This window comes from Trichomycterus rosablanca, chromosome 1 (genome assembly GCF_030014385.1).
Source record: "Trichomycterus rosablanca isolate fTriRos1 chromosome 1, fTriRos1.hap1, whole genome shotgun sequence".
Classification (NCBI taxonomy): Eukaryota; Metazoa; Chordata; class Actinopteri; order Siluriformes; family Trichomycteridae; genus Trichomycterus; species Trichomycterus rosablanca.
Window position 1 is genome coordinate 85755843 of NC_085988.1, and position 22681 is coordinate 85778523.

General features: G+C 45.7%; 1 protein-coding gene across 4 annotated transcripts in view; it reads left to right on the plus strand.

Annotated features, from left to right (window-relative positions):
• ppp1r12a (protein phosphatase 1, regulatory subunit 12A) overlaps positions 1 to 17394 on the plus strand; it is a 105795-nt gene extending 88401 nt beyond the window's left edge. For 2 of the 4 annotated variants that reach the window (XM_062997123.1, XM_062997136.1), the window contains 2 exons: positions 3289 to 3339; positions 17212 to 17394. In XM_062997123.1, the coding sequence (XP_062853193.1) occupies positions 3289 to 3339; positions 17212 to 17370 (210 nt within the window). In that variant the 3' untranslated portion in view covers positions 17371 to 17394. Of the gene's footprint in view, positions 1 to 3288; positions 3340 to 5840; positions 6000 to 11478; positions 16293 to 17211 lie in introns of those variants that run through there. The other 2 variants (XM_062997143.1, XM_062997130.1) reach the window with 2 other exon arrangements.
• The last annotated feature ends 5287 nt before the right edge of the window (positions 17395 to 22681 follow it).

A 22681-nucleotide genomic window follows, 5' to 3' on the forward strand; every position in this document is an offset into this window, starting at 1 on the left:
ACAGACAGACAGCTAGGTACAGGCAGACAGACAGTTGGGTACACAGAGACAGAGCGACAAATAGAGACAAACGGACGTTTAGGGACAGACAGACAGCTAGGTACAGGCAGACAGACAGTTGGGTACACAGAGACAGAGCGACAAATAGAGACAAACGGACGCCAGGGACAGACAGACAGCTAGGTACAGGCAGACAGACAGTTGGGTACACAGAGACAGAGCGACAAATAGAGACAAACGGACGTTTAGGGACAGACAGGCAGCTAGGTACAGGCAGACAGACAGTTGGGTACACAGAGACAGAGCGACAAATAGAGACAAACGGACGCCAGGGACAGACAGACAGCTAGGTACAGGCAGACAGACAGTTGGGTACACAGAGACAGAGCGACAAATAGAGACAAACGGACGTTTAGGGACAGACAGACAGCTAGGTACAGGCAGACAGACAGTTGGGTACACAGAGACAGAGCGACAAATAGAGACAAACGGACGCCAGGGACAGACAGACAGCTAGGTACAGGCAGACAGACAGTTGGGTACACACAGACAGAGCGACAAATAGAGACAAACAGACGTTTAGGGACAGACAGGCGGGCGGCTAGGTACATAGAAAAAGAGCGACGCATAGGTAGAGAGACAACTAGGTACTGACATACAGAGAGACAGACAGCTAGGTACAAACATACAGAGACAGGCGGCTAGGTACAGACAGGCAGACAGATCGATAGCTACGGACAGACAGGCAGACGGTTGGTGGAGACAGATGGGCGACTAGGTACAGGCAGTCGGACAGGCTGCTTGGTACATACAGACGGGTGACAGACAGACAGACAGACTAATAGCTACATACTGCTAAAGGTAGACAGACGTCCGTTAGACACAGACAGATCCGGGGATTAAGACGGACATGAAGTGACAGACAGGTGAAGGCACGGCTAGATAAACGGATGGCGAGACAGGCAGAGGCGTAGATGACTAGACTAGAGGACAGACGGGTTCAGACTGATCGGTACGTTGGTGGTGGGTAGATTTTGGAGACATGTTCTGACCTTGATCACAGACCACTGATCCACGTACCCGTCAAACCGGTGCAGCCGAACCAGCCCTGTTTGTACGGACACGGAGACGCCACCAGCCGTGGAACTCTCTGTGCCGCCACATCAGAAATCCCAGCACGGTCTGTACACTGTGTTGTACACGGTCGATCAGGCTACGTTTCCTCGGGTTTGGCTTTGATTCGTCCCACAGAACAGTGTGTGGTGTTTTTCACATGGATCACTCGCTCACCTGTGTGTGTGTGTGTGTGTGTGTGTGTGTGTGTGTGTGTGTGTGTGTGTGTGTGTGTGGCTATCTACTGTGGTATGAAAAAGTATTTGCTCCCCCCCCTCCCATCTGTCAATGCATATTAATTAATTTCCAGTGTAAATCTGGATGGTTTCCCAACACCTACAGTGTATCACAAAAGTGAGTACACCCCTCACATTTCTGCAGATATTTAAGTATATCTTTTCATGGGACAACACTGACAAAATGACACTTTGACACAATGAAAAGTAGTCTGTGTGCAGCTTATATAACAGTGTAAATTTATTCTTCCCTCAAAATAACTCAATATATAGCCATTAATGTCTAAACCACCGGCAACAAAAGTGAGTACACCCCTAAGAGACTACACCCCTAAATGTCCAAATTGAGCACTGCTTGTCATTTTCCCTCCAAAATGTCATGTGATTTGTTAGTGTTACTAGGTCTCAGGTGTGCATAGGGAGCAGGTGTGTTCAATTTAGTAGTACAGCTCTCACACTCTCTCATACTGGTCACTGAAAGTTCCAACATGGCACCTCATGGCAAAGAACTCTCTGAGGATCCTAAAAGACGAATTGTTGCGCTACATGAAGATGGCCAAGGCTACAAGAAGATTGCCAACACCCTGAAACTGGGCTGCAGCACAGTGGCCAAGATCATCCAGCGTTTTAAAAGAGCAGGGTCCACTCAGAACAGACCTCGCGTTGGTCGTCCAAAGAAGCTGAGTGCACGTGCTCAGCGTCACATCCAACTGCTGTCTTTGAAAGATAGGCGCAGGAGTGCTGTCAGCATTGCTGCAGAGATTGAAAAGGTGGGGGGTCAGCCTGTCAGTGCTCAGACCATACGCCGCACACTACATCAAATTGGTCTGCATGGCTGTCACCTCAGAAGGAAGCCTCTTCTGAAGTCTCTACACAAGAAAGCCCGCAAACAGTTTGCTGAAGACATGTCAACAAAGGACATGGATTACTGGAACCATGTCCTATGGTCTGATGAGACCAAGATTAATTTGTTTGGTTCAGATGGTCTCAAGCATGTGTGGCGGCAATCAGGTGAGGAGTACAAAGATAAGTGTGTCATGCCTACAGTCAAGCATGGTGGTGGGAATGCCATGGTCTGGGGCTGCATGAGTGCAGCAGGTGTTGGGGAGTTACATTTCATTGAGGGACACATGAACTCCAATATGTACTGTGAAATACTGAAGCAGAGCATGATCCCCTCCCTCCGGAAACTGGGTCGCAGGGCAGTGTTCCAGCATGATAATGACCCCAAACACACCTCTAAGACGACCACTGCTTTATTGAAGAGGCTGAGGGTAAAGGTGATGGACTGGCCAAGCATGTCTCCAGACCTAAACCCAATAGAAAATCTTTGGGGCATCCTCAAGCGGAAGGTGGAGGAGCGCAAAGTCTCGAATATCCGCCAGCTCCGTGATGTCGTCATGGAGGAGTGGAAAAGCATTCCAGTGGCAACCTGTGAAGCTCTGGTAAACTCCATGCCCAGGAGAGTTAAGGCAGTTCTGGGAAATAATGATGGCCACACAAAATATTGACACTTCAGGAACTTTCACTAAGGGGTGTACTCACTTTTGTTGCCGGTGGTTTAGACATTAATGGCTGTATATTGAGTTATTTTGAGGGAAGAATAAATTTACACTGTTATATAAGCTGCACACAGACTACTTTTCATTGTGTCAAAGTGTCATTTTGTCAGTGTTGTCCCATGAAAAGATATACTTAAATATCTGCAGAAATGTGAGGGGTGTACTCACTTTTGTGATACACTGTATATCACCCTCTGTCCTGCTGCGTTACCCTATTACAGCTCAGCTTCAACTCATGATCAGATGACCTTACATTCTCCCTAGGTTACCGGGGGTTACCGGGGGGTGAATACTTATTCACACTACTCTATCTATATCGCCCTGTTGTATACATGTCGTCTGCAGCTCTGTCTGACTATCACTCTGTGTGTGTGTAGGAAAGAAGAGCTCTAGAAAGGAAGATCTCCGAGATGGAGGAAGAACTGAAGGTAATCCTACACTGACTGTACATTAGAGGTCCTCTGATCTTGGTGTCTTTAACCCCTTGGTGCACTCGTACCAGTCCCACTCTTCCCCCTCTGTGCTGTACAGAGGCGCTCGGTGACCAGCACCACTCTCCTCTCTGAGGCCTTCAGACTGTTTGGTCCTCGGTGGCTGGATATGAGGGTTTGTGTTCATCGCTCTCAGAATGAACGTGAATCTGACGTGTCCTCTTATTAAATGAGACGTGGACGCTGGTTTTCTGATAGATGATGGATCATGTAGGAAGGCTGCAGCAGGTGGATTGTTCAGGCTTCTGCACCGGGGGGTTAAAGACTGTTAACTCGTTTTATCAGCGTCGGTTTGATGTTTCCATAAAGAGGTGCGTCCACACTTCAACCGAAATAAGAGACCAGTGTTGAGTTGATTTTCAAAAAGTAAAACTAAATCTGAGTGTGTGAGAGCGTGAGTGTGCGAGTGCTTGAGTGTGTGTGAGAGTGTCAGTGGGTGTGTGTGTGTGAGTGTGCGACTGTGTAAGTATGCGAGTGCTTGTGTGTGCAAGTTTGCGAGTGCTTGAGTGTGTGTGAGAGTGTCAGTGGGTGTGTGTGAGTGAGTGTGGGACTGTGTAAGTGTGCGAGTGCTTGTTTGCGAGTTCGAATGTGTGCGAGTGCTTGTGTGCGAGTGTGCGAGTGCTTGTTTGCGAGTTCGAATGTGTGCGAGTGCTTAAGTGTGTGAGTGAGTGTGCGACTGTGTATGAATGCGAGTGCTTGTGTGTGTAAGTGTGCAAGTTCGCGAGTGTTTGAGTGTGTGTGTGTCAGTGAGTGTGCGACTGTGTAAGTATGCGAGTGCTTGTGTGTGCAAGTGTGCAAGTTCGCGAGTGTGCGAGTGCTTGTTTGCGAGTTTGAATGTGTGCGAGTGCTTAAGTGTGTGAGTGAGTGTGCGACTGTGTAAGTATGCGAGTGCTTGTGTGTGCAAGTTCGCGAGTGTGCGAGTGCTTGTTTGCGAGTTTGAATGTGTGCGAGTGCGAATGTGTTGCGAGTGCTTGAGTGTGTAAGTGTGCGAGTGCTTGAGTGTGAGTGAATGTGCAACTGTGTAAGTTCGCGAGTGCTTGTTTGCAAGTTTGAATGTGTGCGAGTGCTTGTTTGTGAGTGAGTGAGTGCGACTTTGTAAGTATGCGAGTGCTTGTGTGTGTCAGTGTGCAAGTTCGCGAGTGTGTGTGAGTGTGCGACTGTGTAAGTATGCGAGTGCTTGTGTGTGTAAGTGTGCAAGTTCACGAGTGTGCGAGTGCTTGTTTGCGAGTTCGAATGTGTGCGAGTGCTTAAGTGTATGAGAGTGAGTGTGCGACTGTGTAATTATGCGAGTGCTTGTGTGTGCAAGTTTGCGAGTTCGAATGTGTGAGTGAATGTGCGAGTGCTCGAATGTGTATGAGGGTGCGAGTGCTTGACTGTGAGGGTGCGAGTGTTTCTCCCTCTCTGTGTTCTGTATTTTGCTGTTTCTTCTCTCTTGATCTCACTTTCATCTCATTGTTTCTCTTTCTGTCTCTTTTTCATTTCTGTCTTTCTCTTTTCTCTTTCTTTCTCTTACTTCCGTCTCTCATCTTTGTTCTTCTTTTCTCCTTGTCTTTCTCCTGCTTTGTAATTTCTCCTTCTTTCTCCTGTGGTTTTCTCCTCTGGTTTTCTCCTCTGGTTCTCTTTCTCCTCTGGTTTTCTCCTCATTTCTCCTCTGGTTTTCTTTTCTCCTCCTCTGGTTTTCTCCTCCTTTCTCCTCTGGTGTTCTCCTCTGGTTTTCTCCTCTGGTTTTCTCTTCCTTTCTCCTCTGGTTTTCTCCTCCTTTCTCCTTCTCTGGTTTTCTCTTCCTTTCTCCTCTGGTTTTTTCCTCTTTTCTCCTCTGGTCTTCTCCTTTCTCCTCTGTTTTTTCCTCCTTTATCCTCTCTTTTTCTCCTCTCTCTTTCTCCTCTGGTCTTCTCTCTCTTTCTCCTCTGGTCTTCTCCTCTCTCTTTCTCCTCTTTTTTTCTCCTCTGGTTTTCTCCTCCTTTCTCCTCTGGTTTTCTCCTCCTTTCTCTTCCTCTGGTTTTCTCCTCCTTTCTCCTCCTCTGGTTTTCTCCTCCTTTCTCCTCCTCTGGCTTTCTCTCCTCTCTCTTTCTCCTCTGGTTTTCTCCTCCTTTCTCCTCCTCTGGCTTTCTCTCCTCTCTCTTTCTCCTCTGATTTTCTCCTCCTCTGGTTTTCTCTTCCTTTCTCCTCTGGTTTTTTCCTCTTTTCTCCTCTGGTCTTCTCCTTTCTCCTCTGTTTTTTCCTCCTTTATCCTCTCTTTTTCTCCTCTCTCTTTCTCCTCTGGTCTTCTCCTCTCTCTTTCTCCTCTGGTCTTCTCCTCTCTCTTTCTCCTCTTTTTTTCTCCTCTGGTTTTCTCCTCCTTTCTCTTCCTCTGGTTTTCTCCTCCTTTCTCCTCCTCTGGTTTTCTCCTCCTTTCTCTCCTCTCTCTTTCTCCTCTGATTTTCTCCTCCCGTGTGTAGAACCTCCCTGAGATAAAGCAGGTTCAGGCTCTGAGGCGCTATAACGAGAGATTGCAGGCCGAGAACAAAGCTCTGGCTCGCGTTCTCTACAAACTCCCCGCCGCTGACCTATAAGCCCCGCCCCCACCATATACCTGTTCCGTTTTGGCTCCGCCCGCTCCCGCAGACAGGCAGGTGCCCCCAGCTGTTGCTCCGCCCCCCCCCCTGCATTTCCCTAAAGGACGTGTTCCCCTCCTCCTCCACAGTGCGGTTCTATTACTGAGGAACCACCTTCATTCACCAGGTTCAATCTCAACTCGAACTCGGAGTTTTATAGCCAAATGTATGTGGACGCCCCTTCTGATGATAGAGTTCAGGTGTTTCGGCCACGCCCTCCGCTTACAGGTGTAAAAAGCAGATCCAAGATCCATAAAACATGAGTTTGGTGTGGAGAAACATCAGTGGCCCTGACTTCAACACATTAAACGTTTTTGGGATGAGTTGGAATGCCGACTGTGAAGCCAGGCCTTCCCGCCCGAGGGCTCAAATTCCTGCTGTGGCTTGTGAAAAGCCTTTATAAAAGAGTCGAGACTGTTGTAGCCACAAACAGTTCCTACATGTAATGATTTCTCATTACTGCTGCAATTATGACCCCTGCTGGCTGGCTGAGGTGCTGCACAGAGATGCTGAATAATGCACAGCAGTGCCTGACTCTCCATACACAACACTGCTCTCTGTGAAACCGACTCTGGCAGGTGAAAAGAAGCGGTACCGTCCTCCTCAGCTTTTATTTTGGTGATGAGGGTTCGAATCCTCTCGGTAATAAGCTGCACTGTGGAGGAGGAGCTGATCTGGCCCCCCGTCTGGAGTGTGTTGCTGTGGAGTGAAGCTCCGTATAACCGGACCGGCTTCCTGCATGAACGTTTGAGGTCCGTCCTGGTTTGAGACGAGCCCAGTTTGGAATTATTAATGGGGGGGGGGGGGGGGGGGGGTCTGGTGGCTGAGGTTCTGCTGGGCTGCATGGCTTCTGCATTCATGCATCTAAATACACAAACACCTGGAATAAACATTATTATTAGGCTCGTCTGCCTTCACACACACATGAACTTGAGTGACTCCCATTCTTAATCCATAGGGTTTAATATGATGTCGCCACCCTTTGCAGCTATAACAGCTTCAGCTCCTCTGGGAAGGCTTTCCACAAGGTTTAGGAGTGTGTTTATGGGAATTTCTGACCATCCTTCTAGAAGCGCATTTGTGAGGTCAGACACTGATGTTGGACGAGAAGGCCTGGCTCACAGTCTCCCCTCTAATTCATCCCAAAGGTGTTCTATCTATCGGTCAAGTTCTAGTCGAGTTCTTCCACACCAAACTGGCTCATCCACGTCTTTATGGAGCTTTGTGCACTGGTGCGCGGTCATGTTGGAACAGGAAGGGGCCATCCCCAAACTGTTCCCACAAAGTTGGGAGCATGAAATTGTCCAGAATCTCTTGGTGTGCTGAAGCATTAAGAGTTCCTCTCACTGGAACTAAGGGGCCGAGCCCGACTCATGAAGAACACCCCCACACCATCATCCCCCCTCCACCACACTTCACACTCGGCACAATACAGTCAGACAGGTACCGTTCTCCTGGCAACCGCCAAACCCAGACTCGTCACTCCAGAGAACACGTCTCCACTGCTCTAGAGTCCAGTGGCGGAAGCTACTGGGCGCTACACCGGTCAGGAACCTCAGCCATCCCATGCTGTGAACCTGATTGGCCCTGTGGGTTGACTCTTGCTGAAGACCCATTTTATGGCTCCTGATTGGCTCTGATCTTGCAGGTGACCTCAATTTCTCTAGTTTAAGCTTTTGGAGCTGATTGGTGCCGCTCTCATCTGGGGACGTCCAACTACTCTGGAAGTCTGGAAGTTTCCAAATATGAGCGGCACCAATCAGTTCCCAAAGCTTAATCTAGAGATGTTGAGGTCCCCTGCAAGATCAGAGCCAATCAGGAGCCATAAAATGGGTCTTGACATCAGCAAGAGTCAACCCAGGAGGCCAGTCAGGTTCACAGCATGGGATGGGATGGGATCGAGCCTTGATGTTACCATGAGCAGTTCTGTAGTTGGGAGCTGATCATTGGGGATTCCAGCCTCTATAGTTCAAGCTTTGGGAACCGATTGGTGCCGCTCTCATCTGGGGACTTCCAGCTACTCTGGATCGAGCCCAGATGTTACCACGAGCAGTCCTGTAGTCGGGAGCTGATCATTGGGGATTCCAACGTCCCTGCTCGTGCAGGGGATTCCATAATTCATTCCTTAATTATGCTAGAAGCCGCACCATGGGTGGAGTCTGGATTGTTTTCCAGAAACTGATTGGCACTGCTTTCTTAGAGCACTTGAACCTTTTTGGTTTAAGCCTTGATGACCTGAACCGATCCTGTGGCTGGGAACCAGAAATGATTTGGCCCAGCTCTTGTCAGGAATTCCAACCTATCTGGTTTAAGACTTGATACCGTAGGTCATCCTGGGGCTGGGGGCAGATAGTCACTTAACCTCTCTATTTTAAGACTTTGGGGTTGATTGGTGCCTCAGTGGTGTATGCTGATTGGCATTGCTCTTACAGAGGCTTCCATCCTTTCTGATTCGAGCATCTGTGATGCCACATGCCATTCTGTCGTCTGTGGCTGATTGGCATTACTCTCACTTAACCTTGAGCTTTTGAGATTAGCACCAGTCTTGCAGGGGACTCGGTTTTAATTCTGGGAAGCTAAGAGGCGCTGCTCACAACATCTCCGCTTCGAACCACAAGTCATTCCGAGGCTGGGAGCAGATTGGAGCTCCTGGTATTAGAGACTTAAGCCTCTTCAGTTCAAGTCTTAAGAGTTGATTGGCACTGCCCTCTCAGGAGACTTGAGGCTCTTTGATTTGAGCCTTAATGATGCCACCATCCTCAGAGGGTATTTAAGGGAGCTTATTAATGCTGCTCTTAGGAACTTGAGCTTCCCAAGGCTGGGGGAAAGATTGGTGGTCTTCTTAATGAAGACTTCAACCTCCCTGTTCAATCCTTGGAGTTGATTGGTTCTGCTTTTATTGACTCCAAATTCTGAGGCAACCCTTGATGATATTGTAAGCCTTCCTGTCCCTGGATGTTGGATGCTGATTGGTGCTGTTCTGTGCTGTCTTCAGTTCATCTGGTTCGGGTTCCTCTGCTGTTCCTTCACCAAATTTTGTTGATAAGTCAACCCTAGCTAGTGGTTCCTCCACAGGTTAAGGTTCCAGAGGTTCATTTGTTAGATTGTGGTTGGTTGTGTCTCCTTCCACCTCCCAGAACTTTACACTCGGGGGTTTAGACTCTGACGTTAACGTGGCATTCTCGTTACTCACCAGCAGTTTGATGAAGCTCAAAGCCGTATCTTCTATAGGTACCTGCTGGGTCGCCTATAGAAGATTCTCTGATGCATGGTTCATGTACTGGAGGTTTGGATCGACTCGGCTGCTGTGGTCTGATCTGAGATTCTAGTTCAGGCTGCGGTTGGTTTTGATGAGCTCGTGTTCCAATATCATTAATCCTTGTCGACTTCCTCTCTTTCGTCTCTGGATTTTGCACTAATATAAATTTTTTCAAAATCAGTTCTTTATTGTTTTTATCGCCTTTTCATTTGGTCCAGTTGTTGCCGATTGGAGTTTATCACACTATCGTCGCTGCTCGACATCCTGTAAACTCCAAATCTTTAAAACTCGGCGCCCTTTAGACGTCATCAAAGTGTGAATATGAGACGAATCTGCATTTGGAAACGATAAAGAAGTGAAACTAAAGTGCAGCTTTTATTGTATTTTTATTGATGTTTAACTGTTAGTAATTGTATTTCAGTGTGTTTATATTATATTTGTGTTATTTTCAGTGTTTAAGTGTCAAAAACAACCTCATTATTTTACATGAGACTAAAATATCTGCAGCTCCACGGGACCATGGACACATTAACAGGTTCTCCAAACATCCTTATGGGGAAAAATACCTCGAAACTCAACGTCTTTAAAACTCAACACCACTTCTATTTAGTCAAGTCTAAACTATTCTAGACTATTTAGACTATTCTAGAGTATTCTAGACTATTCCAGACTATTCCAAACTATTCTAGAGGCTCTAAACTATTGTGGACTACTCTAAACTATTCTAGACTATTCCAGACTACTATAAACTATTCTAGGCTACTACACTACTCTAGACTATTCTAAACTATTCTAGACTATTCTAGACTACTCTAGACTGCAGTATTTAGACTATTCTAGACTATCTAGACTACTCTAAACTATTCTAGACTACTCTAGTCTACTAGACTATTCTAGAGTATTCAGGCTATTCCAAACTATTCTAAACTACCGTATTTTCCGCACTATAAGGCGCACCTAAAAGCCTTAAATTTTCTCAAAAATCTGCCGTGCGCCTAATAATCCGGTGCGCCTTATGTGTGCACTGAGTTCCAAAATCTGTAAAAATGTTGTTGTTGACTTTGGTAAACGCTCCTCTTGATTGACTATCGGACCATTTCCCGCTGACACAGGGACGTAATACGTACACTACAAACGCTGGCAGCGATAAACCAATCAGAGAACATTACGTAATACGTACAGTACGTACGCTTACCTCTGCCACGCCACCTTTGCTTCCGTTACCTTTTTTTTGTAGACCGTATGTTTTAGCATGCGCCTTATAATACGGTGCGCCTTATGTATGTGTTAAGTACAGAAATAGACCCCGTAATTGAGACTGCGCCTTATAATCCGGTGCGCCTTATAGTGCGGAAAATACGGTAGTCTAAACTATTGTAGATTACTCTAAACTATTCTAGACTTCAGATTATTCTAGACTGCTTCAAACTATTCTAAACTACTCTAAACTACTTTAGACTATTCTAGAGTATTCTCTATTCCAAACTATCTAAACTAGTATAAACTATTCTAGACTACTCTAGACTACTCTAGACTACTGGACTATTCTAGACTATTCAGGCTATTCCAAATTATTCTAAACTATTCTAGACTATTCTAAACTACTCTAGACTATTCAGGCTATTCCAAATTATTCTAAACTACTCTAAACTATTCTAGACTACTCTACACTACTCTAGACTACTCTAAACTTTTCTAGACTACTCCAGACTATTCTAGACTATTCTAAACTACTCTAGACTACTCTAGACTATTCTAAATTATTCTAGACTATTTAGACTAGTCTAAACTACTCTAGACTATTGTAGACTATTTACATTATTCTAAACTATTTAAACTATTTGAGACTATTCTGAACTATTTAGACTATTTACACTACTCTAAACTGTTCTAGATCATTTGAGAACCTTGTATATAATCCAGGAACCACCCTCAATTAGAAGCTGCTAAAGTGTATCCGCCACGGTCCATCTAGCTTAGATGCTGCAGTATTTTAGGCTTGTGTAGTTATATTCCGGTGCTCATTGTACGTTCAGGAATTTGCTCTTGCAGCGACTAATCGGAGGAAGCCGACAAGCACGTTAGCCACTAACCGAGCGCGGCGATCGCTAATCCAATCGCTATGTCACTTCAGCGCTGTCGCTAGCTATCTGCACGGACTGACCGCTCTCCTGTTCTCTCTCTCTCTCTCTCTCTCTCTCTCTCTCTCTCTCTCTCTTACAGACGCTACCAGACTTGAAAGCCGACAACCAGAGGCTAAAAGACGAGAACGGCGCACTGATCCGAGTCATTAGCAAACTCTCCAAATAGAGCAGCGCCCCCTGTCCTCACGCTGCGGGTACTGCACTCCCGCAAACCTGAGCGACTCGCAGCCGCCGCACCCCATGCACCCTCCACCACCTCTTTCTATTATCACCCGCCCTCCCTCGCTCGCCCCCTCGCTTCACTCGTCCCGAACGCTCTCGCCCCCCTGTCTGTTTAATCTGCTGCTGCCACACACTCGCACACACACACACACTCGCACACACACACTCGCACACACACACTCGCACACACACAGTTTACAGGTGTGAGACCGATTAAACACGGTTGTTTGCACCGAAATCGCAAATAAAGCAAAATCGGCTGTTCTCATTTTATTAACTCTCTCTCTCTGTATCTGTATACCTCTCTCGCCCATCTCTCTCTCTCTGTATCTGTATACCTCTCTCGCCCATCTCTCTCTCTCCCTCTGTATCTGTATACCTCTCTCGCCCATCTCTCTCTGTATCTGTATACCTCTCTCGCCCATCTCTCTCTCTCCCTCTGTATCTGTATACCTCTCTCGCCCATCTCTCTCTCTCCCTCTGTATCTGTATACCTCTCTCGCCCATCTCTCTCTGTATCTGTATACCTCTCTCGCCCATCTCTCTCTCTCCCTCTGTATCTGTATACCTCTCTCGCCCATCTCTCTCTCTCCCTCTGTATCTGTATACCTCTCTCGCCCATCTCTCTCTGTATCTGTATACCTCTCTCGCCCATCTCTCTCTCTCTCTCTGTATCTGTATCCCTCTCTCGCCCATTTATCTCTCACCTTGAAACCACGCCCCCTCCCTTACCGTTAGTTCCGTCCCCCCTTTATCCCAAAAGCCCCGCCTTGTTTTTACCTATTTTCTTTGATCTTTATCATTTCCTTTTATGTCAGGATGTAAGGAGCCACGCCTTCATTTCCTTCTTTTTGTTCTCCAATCAGTCTTCATTTGGTTTCAAAGCCCCGCCCCTTCTTTCGCTTCTGCCTTTAATGCTGTTTTTACGTATAGGCCACGCCCCTTCCCCAATTTATATTTATACAATTTATTCCTCTCATTGAAGCTCCCAAAAAAGCCCCGCCCCTTTTCTTCACCTCTTTTCTTTGATCTTTATCATTTCCTTTGATGTTAGGATGTAAGGAGGCACACCTTTGTTTAGCCCCCAAAGCCCCGCCCCTTCTACATATAGGCCACGCCCCTTGTTTCACAAGCCCTGTCCATTTCCTCTCACCTTTACCTTTACAGTTTCCAAAGCCCCGCCCCTTGTCTCACTTTTGCCTTTCATGCTGTTTCTACTTATAGGCCCTTTCCTAATTGGTGTTTACCCACAAGCCCCACCCATTTTACTCACCTTTGCCCCGCCCCTTTTCCTTTTTATTAGCCCATCCACCAGAAGCCCCACCCATTTTCTATTAATCTAGCCACTTAGATTCATTTTATACGATGATTAACATACCAGAAGCCACGCCCCCTTTCCATAGTTTGATTCCCTCTCTTTTCCTTTTCACGTCCCTTTGAAGTCCGGCTCTGTTCCTCCTGCTCTCGTGATTTCGGTCATGTGCTTCGCCTCTCGTCTCTAATCAAACCCTCCTTCCTCCTTTTATTTATCTTTTCCAAACTTCAAGCTCCGCCCATTTCCTGTTTCCCCATGGCTGACTTCTCTTCCCTTTTATCTCTCCTTTTATCTCTGTGCTGGAAGTCCCGCCTCCTTTTCTTTTTGTTTTGGTGGCGCAGCGGATTTCCCAGCATTCATTAGTGCTGGTGCACGAAACCTGATCTCACACACACACACACACACACACACACACACACACACACACACACACACACACACACACACACACACACACACACACACACTAGAGCTCTTACTGAATGTGCAATACGGCTGGTTTTTATCCACACACTCGGCCCTGCAGTAAACGGTTCTCGTCCTCACGGTTTTACTCCCTCCCTTACACCCTCGTACTTTCGCTTCGGTACCGACCTGAACCTCCCTAAATTATTTTCAGTTCCCCCCCTCAGTGTCGCCCTTTATTCCCTCCTTTGCTTTTCTCATTATGTTCCCATCACTCGTGCTGTCACCTCTCACCTTTGTGTTACGGTTCCTGTCATTTTCTCTGATTTATTTCCTCTCCTCGTCCCTTCATCCAGCCCCCGACCTTCTACCTGTCAGATTTATCGTTCTTTAGTCTCTCTCTTCTCCCTCGTCCCTCGATTTTCCCGTTTCCTTTCCCCCGAGTGAGTGAAAAGACTTCAAATGAGGCTGAAGAGAGAAAGTGATCCGGGCTTCGGACGACGTGATTGGACGAAGGTGTGATGCTGACTCCTGTTCTCGTGAACGCCTTCGCAGTACGAAAAGCGCCTGAAGCGTTAAAAAAAAAATGCAGAATGAATTATTTCGGGGTGAAGTTGCACTTCAGATCACGGATCAGATTCTGAATTGTGTAAAATCTTCACAAACTCACGAAAGTGGCGCAGCAGAGGTTCAAATCTCCGCTCTGCTACCGGCAGGCTGGGCGCCTACATGAGCGATCCAGGGGGATTCCTCATAACCGCCGTAATCACTCCCTCTGCTGGCTGATCGATGGCTTCACAGAGACGGGGATAATGGAGATCAGGGTGTGTATGAACCTGTATGGTGCAGGTGAAAAGAAGCGGTGGTGCTGCACACGTGTCGGAGGGGGCGTGTGCCAGTCACGACTCGGGAGTGGAGGTCTGTAGAGAGGAGGTGCAATGCAATCGGGAAACTGGATATGACTAAATTGGGAGGAAAATTGAAAGTCAACCTTTATAACCTTATATGTAGGATGTTCTGGTCGGGATTTAAGGCATCGACAGGATTGCATGATCAAACTGAAGGCCAAAAATGATGGGAACCATCTGCAACTAGATGCGATTCACAAATTTGTGGACACGCCTAGAAACTTAACCCTCGTCCCATAGTCACGATATTTCGGGTTTAGGATGGACGGCATCGTCAGGATTGCGCAATCGAACACTGATGAAACGATCAGCATCTACTGTCCAATCAAATCGTTCTGAAAACCAAAGTCCATCCCAAAAAATATAGAACATCGTACTTGGGATATTTTGGTCGGGTTAGGATTGCGCAATCAAACAGAAGCCCAAGAAGTCTGTGGACACGCCTAGAAACTTAGCCCTCGTCCCATAGTCTCGATATTTCGGGTTCAGGATGGACAGCCCCACAATGATGGAACAATCTGCATCTATAAGAGGTTCAGAAGTCTGTGGACACGCCTGCAAAAGTAAAAGCTTCCCAGTAGAAACTCGTCCCATAGTCACGATATTTCGGGTTTAGGGTGGACGGCATCGTCAGGATTGCGCAATCGAACACGATGATGAAACGATCAGCATCAACTGTCCAATCAAATCGTTCTGAAACCCAAAGTCCATCCCAAACCGAGGCCAAAAAATTATGGAACCATCTGCAACTAGATGCGATTCACAAGTTTGTGGACACGCCTAGAAATTTAGGACTCGTCTTGTTACGATATTTTGGGTTTAGGATGGAAGGCGGGGTTAGGATTGCGCAGTCGAACCGAAGTCCAAAAATGATGGAACCATCTGCAACTAGATGCGATTCACAAGTTTGTGGACACGCCTGGAAATGTAGCCCTCGTCCCATAGTCACCATATTTCAGGTTTAGGATGGACGGCATCGTCAGGATTGCGCAACCGAATCAGCATCCTACTGTCCAATCAAATCGTTCTAAAACGAAGCTCGTACTTGGGATATTTTGTTTGGGATTGAAGGCATCGCCAGACTTGCACAATCGAACCGAAGCCCAAAAATGATTCACGAGTCTGTGGACACGCCTGGAAATGTAGCCCTCGTCCCATAGTCTCGATATTTTGATTAGAATATCGCGGTGGATCCGAATGAGTCCGGACTGGAGTTATTTTTCACTCACTGGGACCTTCGTTCTCCCGTCCTTTAACTTCTGACCTGTTATCTACCCCCCGTGTGTGTGTGTGTGTGTGTGGTGGGGGGTGCAGGTACTGAGTGAAGCTGTATATAATCCCCGAGGCGAACACACGGCGGCATGCGTCCACGCTTCCCGTTTGCGTTCGGTAGACGATAAACGCCGCGGCTTTTTAACCCTGTTTCATAGCGCCGTGGAGTAACCGGGAGCGGGGCGCGTCCCAGTGCATCCTTTTGTTTTGGTTTGTTGTTTTATTTTTAAAGAAATAAATATTCACGGTAATTGTGAGATGCGAATAATATAAAGACTTCACTACTATCACTACCACGTCGAGTGCTGTCCGTATTTTATTTGGTTCTTCCTCCGTGCATCCCAGTCTAGATAGTGCCGACCCCGCCCGTTTATGTTTGTTTTCTTTATTTTATATTTAAAGGAAGTAAGAGAGCATCACGCACGCACGCACATGCACGGTCGATGTTTTATTTTAGCGAGTCGGATCATCGGATCAAATCCCATTTTATGCATTTCAGTGGCCTTTTAAGACGAACACGCTGTAGTTTAAACAGAGGAGGTTTTTTAAAGGAAATAAGGACGTTGTTGATGCTCTCCGGTTTAGGTTTTTACAGGTTTGTTTTTTATCTTATCGTTTCCCCCTTTATTATTATTATTATTATTATTTTGTTTTGTTTGTTTTTTTAATTTCCCATCATTGTAAAATAGATGTGTGGCTTCTACATGCGAGCTGTGCTGTGACTACAACCACTGAGAGTTCATTTAAATAAAGTTGTACATTGTAAAAATCCCTCCGTCTCTCTCTGTGTTCCTTTATTCTTTTTATATATATATATAGCAGTACCTTGTTACTCGACGTTCTCTAAACTTAAACTCTTCAAGACTCGACGATATTTGATCATAAGCAGCAGCATTGCGACCCAGATCAAGCTCACAGCAGCATAAAATCATAACCGCTGCTTACCTGAGGATGTTTGGGGAACCTGTTAATGCGTCCTGGTCCCGTGGAGCTGCAGATATTTTAGTCTCATGTAAAATAATGAGGTTGTTTTTGACTCTTAAACACTGAAAATAACACAAATATAATATAAACACACTGAAATACAATTACTAACAGTTACACATCAATAAACATACAATAAAAGCTGCACTTTAGTTTTACTTCTTTATTGTTTCCTGACGCTTCTTAATGGTGGAGATGCTTGATGTTGGAATACCGTATTCCCTTCAGCACCGGCGCATTCACATGAGAAGCTTAACGTGACTTATTGTAGTAAAACAGCGAGTGAGGAATGTGATTAGTGGAGGAACTTATGAGCAGTAATAATGAAGAGAAGTTTAGTGCTCCTGTCTCCTTCTTTTACTACATTAAACCACGTTAAGCTTTATTTAGAACCAGAAGCGTTTTAGACTCTGGGAGAAGCTGATTCTGATTCTCACCGTTTCTCAGAAGCTGGAGCTGTAACACAAGTTTAAAAGTGAAACAGGGAGGAGAATCCAGATAAACACAGATACATGTGGAGCTGTAACCCTGGACCTGACGCTGAACAAAGCGGCGGTTGCACACGTTAAGTTTAAGGTACAAATGTCTTGACGAAAAGCGTCGAGTTTCAAAGATTTTGAGTTTAGGGGACGTCGAGTTACAAGTGTAGTTACTGTGTATAATATAATATTCATGTATAATAATGTGTATAATGAAATATCTGCAGCTCCACGGGACCATGGACGCATTAACAGGTTTCCAAAACATCCTTATGGGAGAAAATACCTCGAAACTCAACGTCTTTAAAACTCAACGCCACTCCCAGAACCGACTGACGTCCAGTTTCAAGATACCGCTTTATAAAATTTTTTTAAAGTTCAGCTGAATTTAACAAACATGAAGCTGCTTTGTGGTCTGAAAATGAATCTGCTGATGTCAGTGACCACAAACAAATACTTTAATAAAGATGAATAAATAAAATCTATTTTTTATGCTCTGCTGCTCTGATTCTATTCTAAATTAGCTTATTTCTTTATATAAAAAGTCACTTCTTCTAAGGGAGGGAGGGTCATAAAGGATTCCTCATATCTGCTGCAGTTACGCCCTCTGCTGGCTGATCGATGGTGCTGCACTACACAGAGACGGGGATAACAGAAATCGGTGCGTGACTCTCCGTGCATGATACGGGTCTCCATATGAACCCACCTGCAGGTGAAAAGAAGCGGTTGTGTGTTAGTCACGACCCTCCTCGGTCAGGATTGGAGGTCTGCAGCAGTAGAGAAGTGAAATACCATTGGAGAATCGGATATGACTAGATTGGGAGAAAGAGTTAAAGGGAAGTGCAAAAAAAAGTCACCACTTTATTTCATAAGATCTCTATCTATCAGCTCTACCAACCTGGCTGGTCCTCCCAACATGCTCACTCGGCCGTCCCTGAGGGAGGAAGATTGAGTGGGTTTCTCGTTGCTGCTGCGCTTGCGACCTCTGCTGGCGAGAGATGGGTGATTGACAGACAATAACATCCTGCGCTGAGAGTCCGTCTCTTACGGGTGAAAGAAGAGGTCAGCGACCGTACGTGCCTGAGGGGGGCGTGATAGATGCGGGTCTTTTTGGTCAGGATGTGTATAAATGAGGGAAAGTCGGTTGGCGTATTTATACAGGACGCTTTGCTGTATAACACTAAAGTATAGTGTGTTCCTCCGTATGTGCTTCGGTTCCATGTGGTTACGAGGGGAACTGAACATGTCTAAAGGATATATTTTCTAAAGAGCCTCGATGTGAGTGATGCCCTGCAGTTGATTTCTGGCTCGAGCTGGTTTTCAGGTAGCACTGGACACACCGTGACCCTGATCAAAACGATTGATTAGAGATCGATTATTCTATACAGAAAAGCACCAGCTTCAACTACTAGGAGGCGCAATAAATCCTGCATCCTACAAATCCTACGTATGTGGACCTGCGTCCATTACTAACAGGTGTGTGCAATTAATATATACACTAAACTTTGTGTCAACAGTTTAGGGAAGGCCCTTTCCTGTTCCAGAATAAATGTCCCCTCAGGAACTAAGGGTGTAAAGGAACTCCATTGGTCTGCGCAGAAAGAAACCCTGACCCCATTTAACACCTTTGGGATGAATTGGAATGTTGATTGTGAGTGGGTGGAACAGCGGTCTAGCCCTAGGGCTTACGCATTTGAATCTCGGCCGTGCCTGAGGGGGGGAGATCGACTGGGTTCCTCATTGCTGCTGCAGTTGCGAGCTCTGCTGGCTGGTTGATTACGGACAGCAGCATGTGGCTCTTAGTGAGCGGATCTGTGACTCAGACGGGTGAAAAGAAGCGGTTGAAGGGGCACGGGACGGCCAGCAGCTCTCCTCAATCGGGTGGGGAAAAAATTTATAAACAAATGATTAAACAGGCACAAATTCTCCTAGACGCACTCTAAAATCTGGAAAGCCTTTTCTTAAGAGTGGCACAGACACACTTCTATCTATAGATGTTCAGCAAGCAGGAGGTCAGGCGTCCATATACTTTTGGCCAGAGTGTATAAATATTTGTGTTGTTTATCTCGGATCTTCTGCTCTGATTGTTCTGCAGAGTTTGATGAGCTGAAGCTGCACGTCAGTCTCCAACACAACAGGATTTCCTGTCGCAGCGTTAGACTAGCACTCGCAGACTAGTCTCGTCTCTCAGGCCAGACGTGATCCAGACGTGATCCAGACGCTAAAGATATCAAATGTCTGAGGAAAAAGAATTTAGACTATTTATAAATATCTATAAGTGAATCTCTGGATGCAAAACTTAAAAAACGTGATTAAACTGGGCTGTGTTCCAAACTGCATCCTACTGTAGTACACAGTATCCCTAATTAGTGCACTACCAAGGGTGCAGGGCGAGAGGAACACTGGGTGTGGACTGTGTGCTGTGTAAACAACGTCCTCCAGTCAGAGTCATAACTGTAGATCATACAGCTGATACCTAGTGTGATCTGGTGAATGGTGAGGGTGAAGAATGAGAGTGAAGCGGTGAATAGTGAAGCAGTGAATAGTGAGGGTGAAGCAGTGAATGATAAGAGTGAAGCAGTGAATAGTGAGGGTGAAGCAGTGAATAGTAAGAATGAAGCCGTGAATAGTGAGAATGAAGCAGTGAACAGTGAGGATGAAGCAGTGAATGATAAGAGTGAAGCCGTGAATAGTGAGATTGAAGCAGTGAACAGTGAGGATGAAGCAGTGAATAGTAAGAATGAAGCAGTGAACAGTGAGAATGAAGCAGTGAACAGTGAGGATGAAGCAGTGAATGATAAGAGTGAATCAGTAAATAGTGAGATTGAAGCAGTGAACAGTGAGAGTGAAGCAGTGAATAGTGAGAGTAAAGCAGTGGGAATGAAGCAGTGAATAGTGAGAATGAAGCAGTGAATAGTGAGAGAGAAGCAGTGAATAGTGAGAATAAAGCAATGAATAGTGAGAGTGAAGCAGTGAATAGTAAGAGTGAAGCAGTGAATGGTGAGAGTGAAGCAAAGAATAGTGAGAATGAAACACTGAACAGTGAGAGTGAAGCAGTGAATAGTGAGAGTAAAGCAGTGGATGTGAGAGTGAAGCAGTGAATAGTTATGATGAAGCAGTGAATAGTGATGGTGAAGCAGTAAATAGTGAGAGTGAAGTGAATAGTGAGAGTGAAGCAGTGAATGGTAAGGATGAAGCTGTGAATGGTGAAGATGAAGCAGTGAATAGTGAGAATTAAGCAGTGAATAGTGAGAGTGAAGCAGTGAATAGTGAGAATGAAGCAGTGAATAGTGAGAGTGAAGCAGTGAATAGTGAGAGTGAAGCAGTGAATAGTGAGAGTGAAGCGGTGAATAGTGAGAGTGAAGCAGTGAATGGTAAGGATGAAGCTGTGAATGGTGAAGATGAAGCAGTGAATAGTGAGAATTAAGCAGTGAATAGTGAGAGTGAAGCAGTGAATAGTGAGAATGAAGCAGTGAATAGTGAGAGTGAAGCAGTGAATAGTGAGAGTGAAGCAGTGAATAGTGAGAATGAAGCAGTGAGAGTGAAGCGGTGAATAGTGAAAATGAAGCAGTGAATAGTGAGAATGAAGCAGTGAATAATGTGGCTGAAGCAGTGGTGTTAATGAGAAGGTCTGGCTCACAGCAGACATTCCAGTTCATCCCAGAACGTCTCTGTGCTGATCACTGGTGTTTTTCTACACCTTCAAACCACGTCCTTCACGCCTTCCATTGCTGGAGCAGCTTGTTTGTTTACACTTTTTTTATCATTTCTGTTCGGAATTCATGAATCTGATTGGTGGTAAGGTTGGTCACTATGGTAACACAATACTGTACTGTATTTGTGTTTAAAAATCACTGTCCCATCTTTTTTTGGAACAGAGAGGAACAGAGCGGGTGTGTCTCTAATTCATCATTAGAACTAAGATCATTAATTACAAACAATTAAACCATTCCAGTCGGACCCGCCCTCACGTACAGCCCGTCTCTAATAATCTGGATCATTAGTTTGTTTCTTCAGGGGTTGTGAGCTGATGGTTGGAATGCGGCTCATCAGGAAGTTCAGCGTCCTTAAATTAAAGCTCATTAGCGCTGACGATGGCGGGTGAGACCGGTTTCTTCATCCAAACATCAATCACATCAACACCATCAACACCACCAACCACATCAACACCATCAACACCACCAACCACATCAACACCATCAACACCATCAACACCATCAACACCACCAACACCACCAACACCACCAACACCACCAACACCATCAACACCACGTCACTTCTCTGAGACGCCGGTAGGACGTCAGTGAGGGTTTGTTATTTGATTGTGGTTTGATAAGTTTAATGTTAATCAGTTCAGAAAGAAGATTCCTCATCAAACGATTATGAATAATTCAGGTCCTTCATCGTCTACTGTCCATAATATTGTGGAAAGATTTTGAGAATCTGGTGAAATCTCAGACAGTGTTGGGTAAAGCCAGAAACCGCTGTTCCAATCTCAGCTCTGCAACTGGTTGTTTGGGCGCCCCCTAGTGCCTGCAGCAGACAAACTCGGTCGCTAAGGGTGAGAATAAAGCAGTGAATAGTGAAGCAGTGAACAGAGAGAGTGAAGCAGTGAATAGTAAAGCAGTGAATAGTGAGGGTGAAGCAGTGAATAGTGAAGCAGTGAATAGTAAGGGTGAGACAGTAAATAGTGAAGATGAAGCAGTGAATAGTAAAGCAGTGAATAGTGAGGGTGAAGCAGTGAATAGTGAAGCAGTGAATAGTAAGGGTGAGACAGTAAATAGTGAAGATGAAGCAGTGAATAGTAAAGCAGTGAATAGTGAGGGTGAAGCAGTGAATAGTGAAGCAGTGAATAGTAAGGGTGAGACAGTAAATAGTGAAGATGAAGCAGTGAATAGTAAAGCAGTGAATAGTGAGGCTGAAGCAGTGAATATTGAGGGTAAAATGGTGAGAATGAAGCAGTGAATAGTGAGGATGAAGCAGTGAATAGTGAGGATGAAGCAGTGAATAGTGAAGATGAAGCAGTGAATAGTGAGGATGAAGCAGTGAATAGTGAAGATGAAGCAGTGAATAGTAAAGCAGTGAATAGTGAGGGTGAAGCAGTGAATATTAAGGGTAAAATGGTGAGAATGAAGCAGTGAATAGTGAGAATGAAGCAGTGAATAGTGAGAGTGAAGCAGTGAATAGTGAGGATGAAGCAGTGAAAAGTGAGAGTGAAGCAGTGAATTGTGAGGATGAAGCAGTGAATAGTGAGGATGAAGCAGTGAAAAGTGACAGTGAAGCAGTGAATTGTGAGGATGAAGCAGTGAATAGTGAGGATGAAGCAGTGAATAGTGAGGATGAAGCAGTAAAAAGTGAGAGTGAAGCAGTGAATAGTGAGGATGAAGCAGTGCATAATGAATAATGAATAGGCCGAAGCCAGAATCCACTGAATCTCAGCTCTGCTACCAGTCGGCTGGGCGCCCCCTAGTGTCTGCACTAGTCTGCCGGGTGGGAAAAGACGGGACTGAAAAGTGGGCGGGGTCTTTGAGGCTGTGTAAGGACCCTGATTAGTAGTGGTGGAGGAACGTGGAGATCAGCGCGTGACTCTACATGAGTGAGACCGACCCCACGCATTGATCCACCGAAGTACGAGGGGATAAGAAAGGGTCACAATGGAGGGAGGGCGTGTCAGGAGAATATACCGTCCTCGTACAC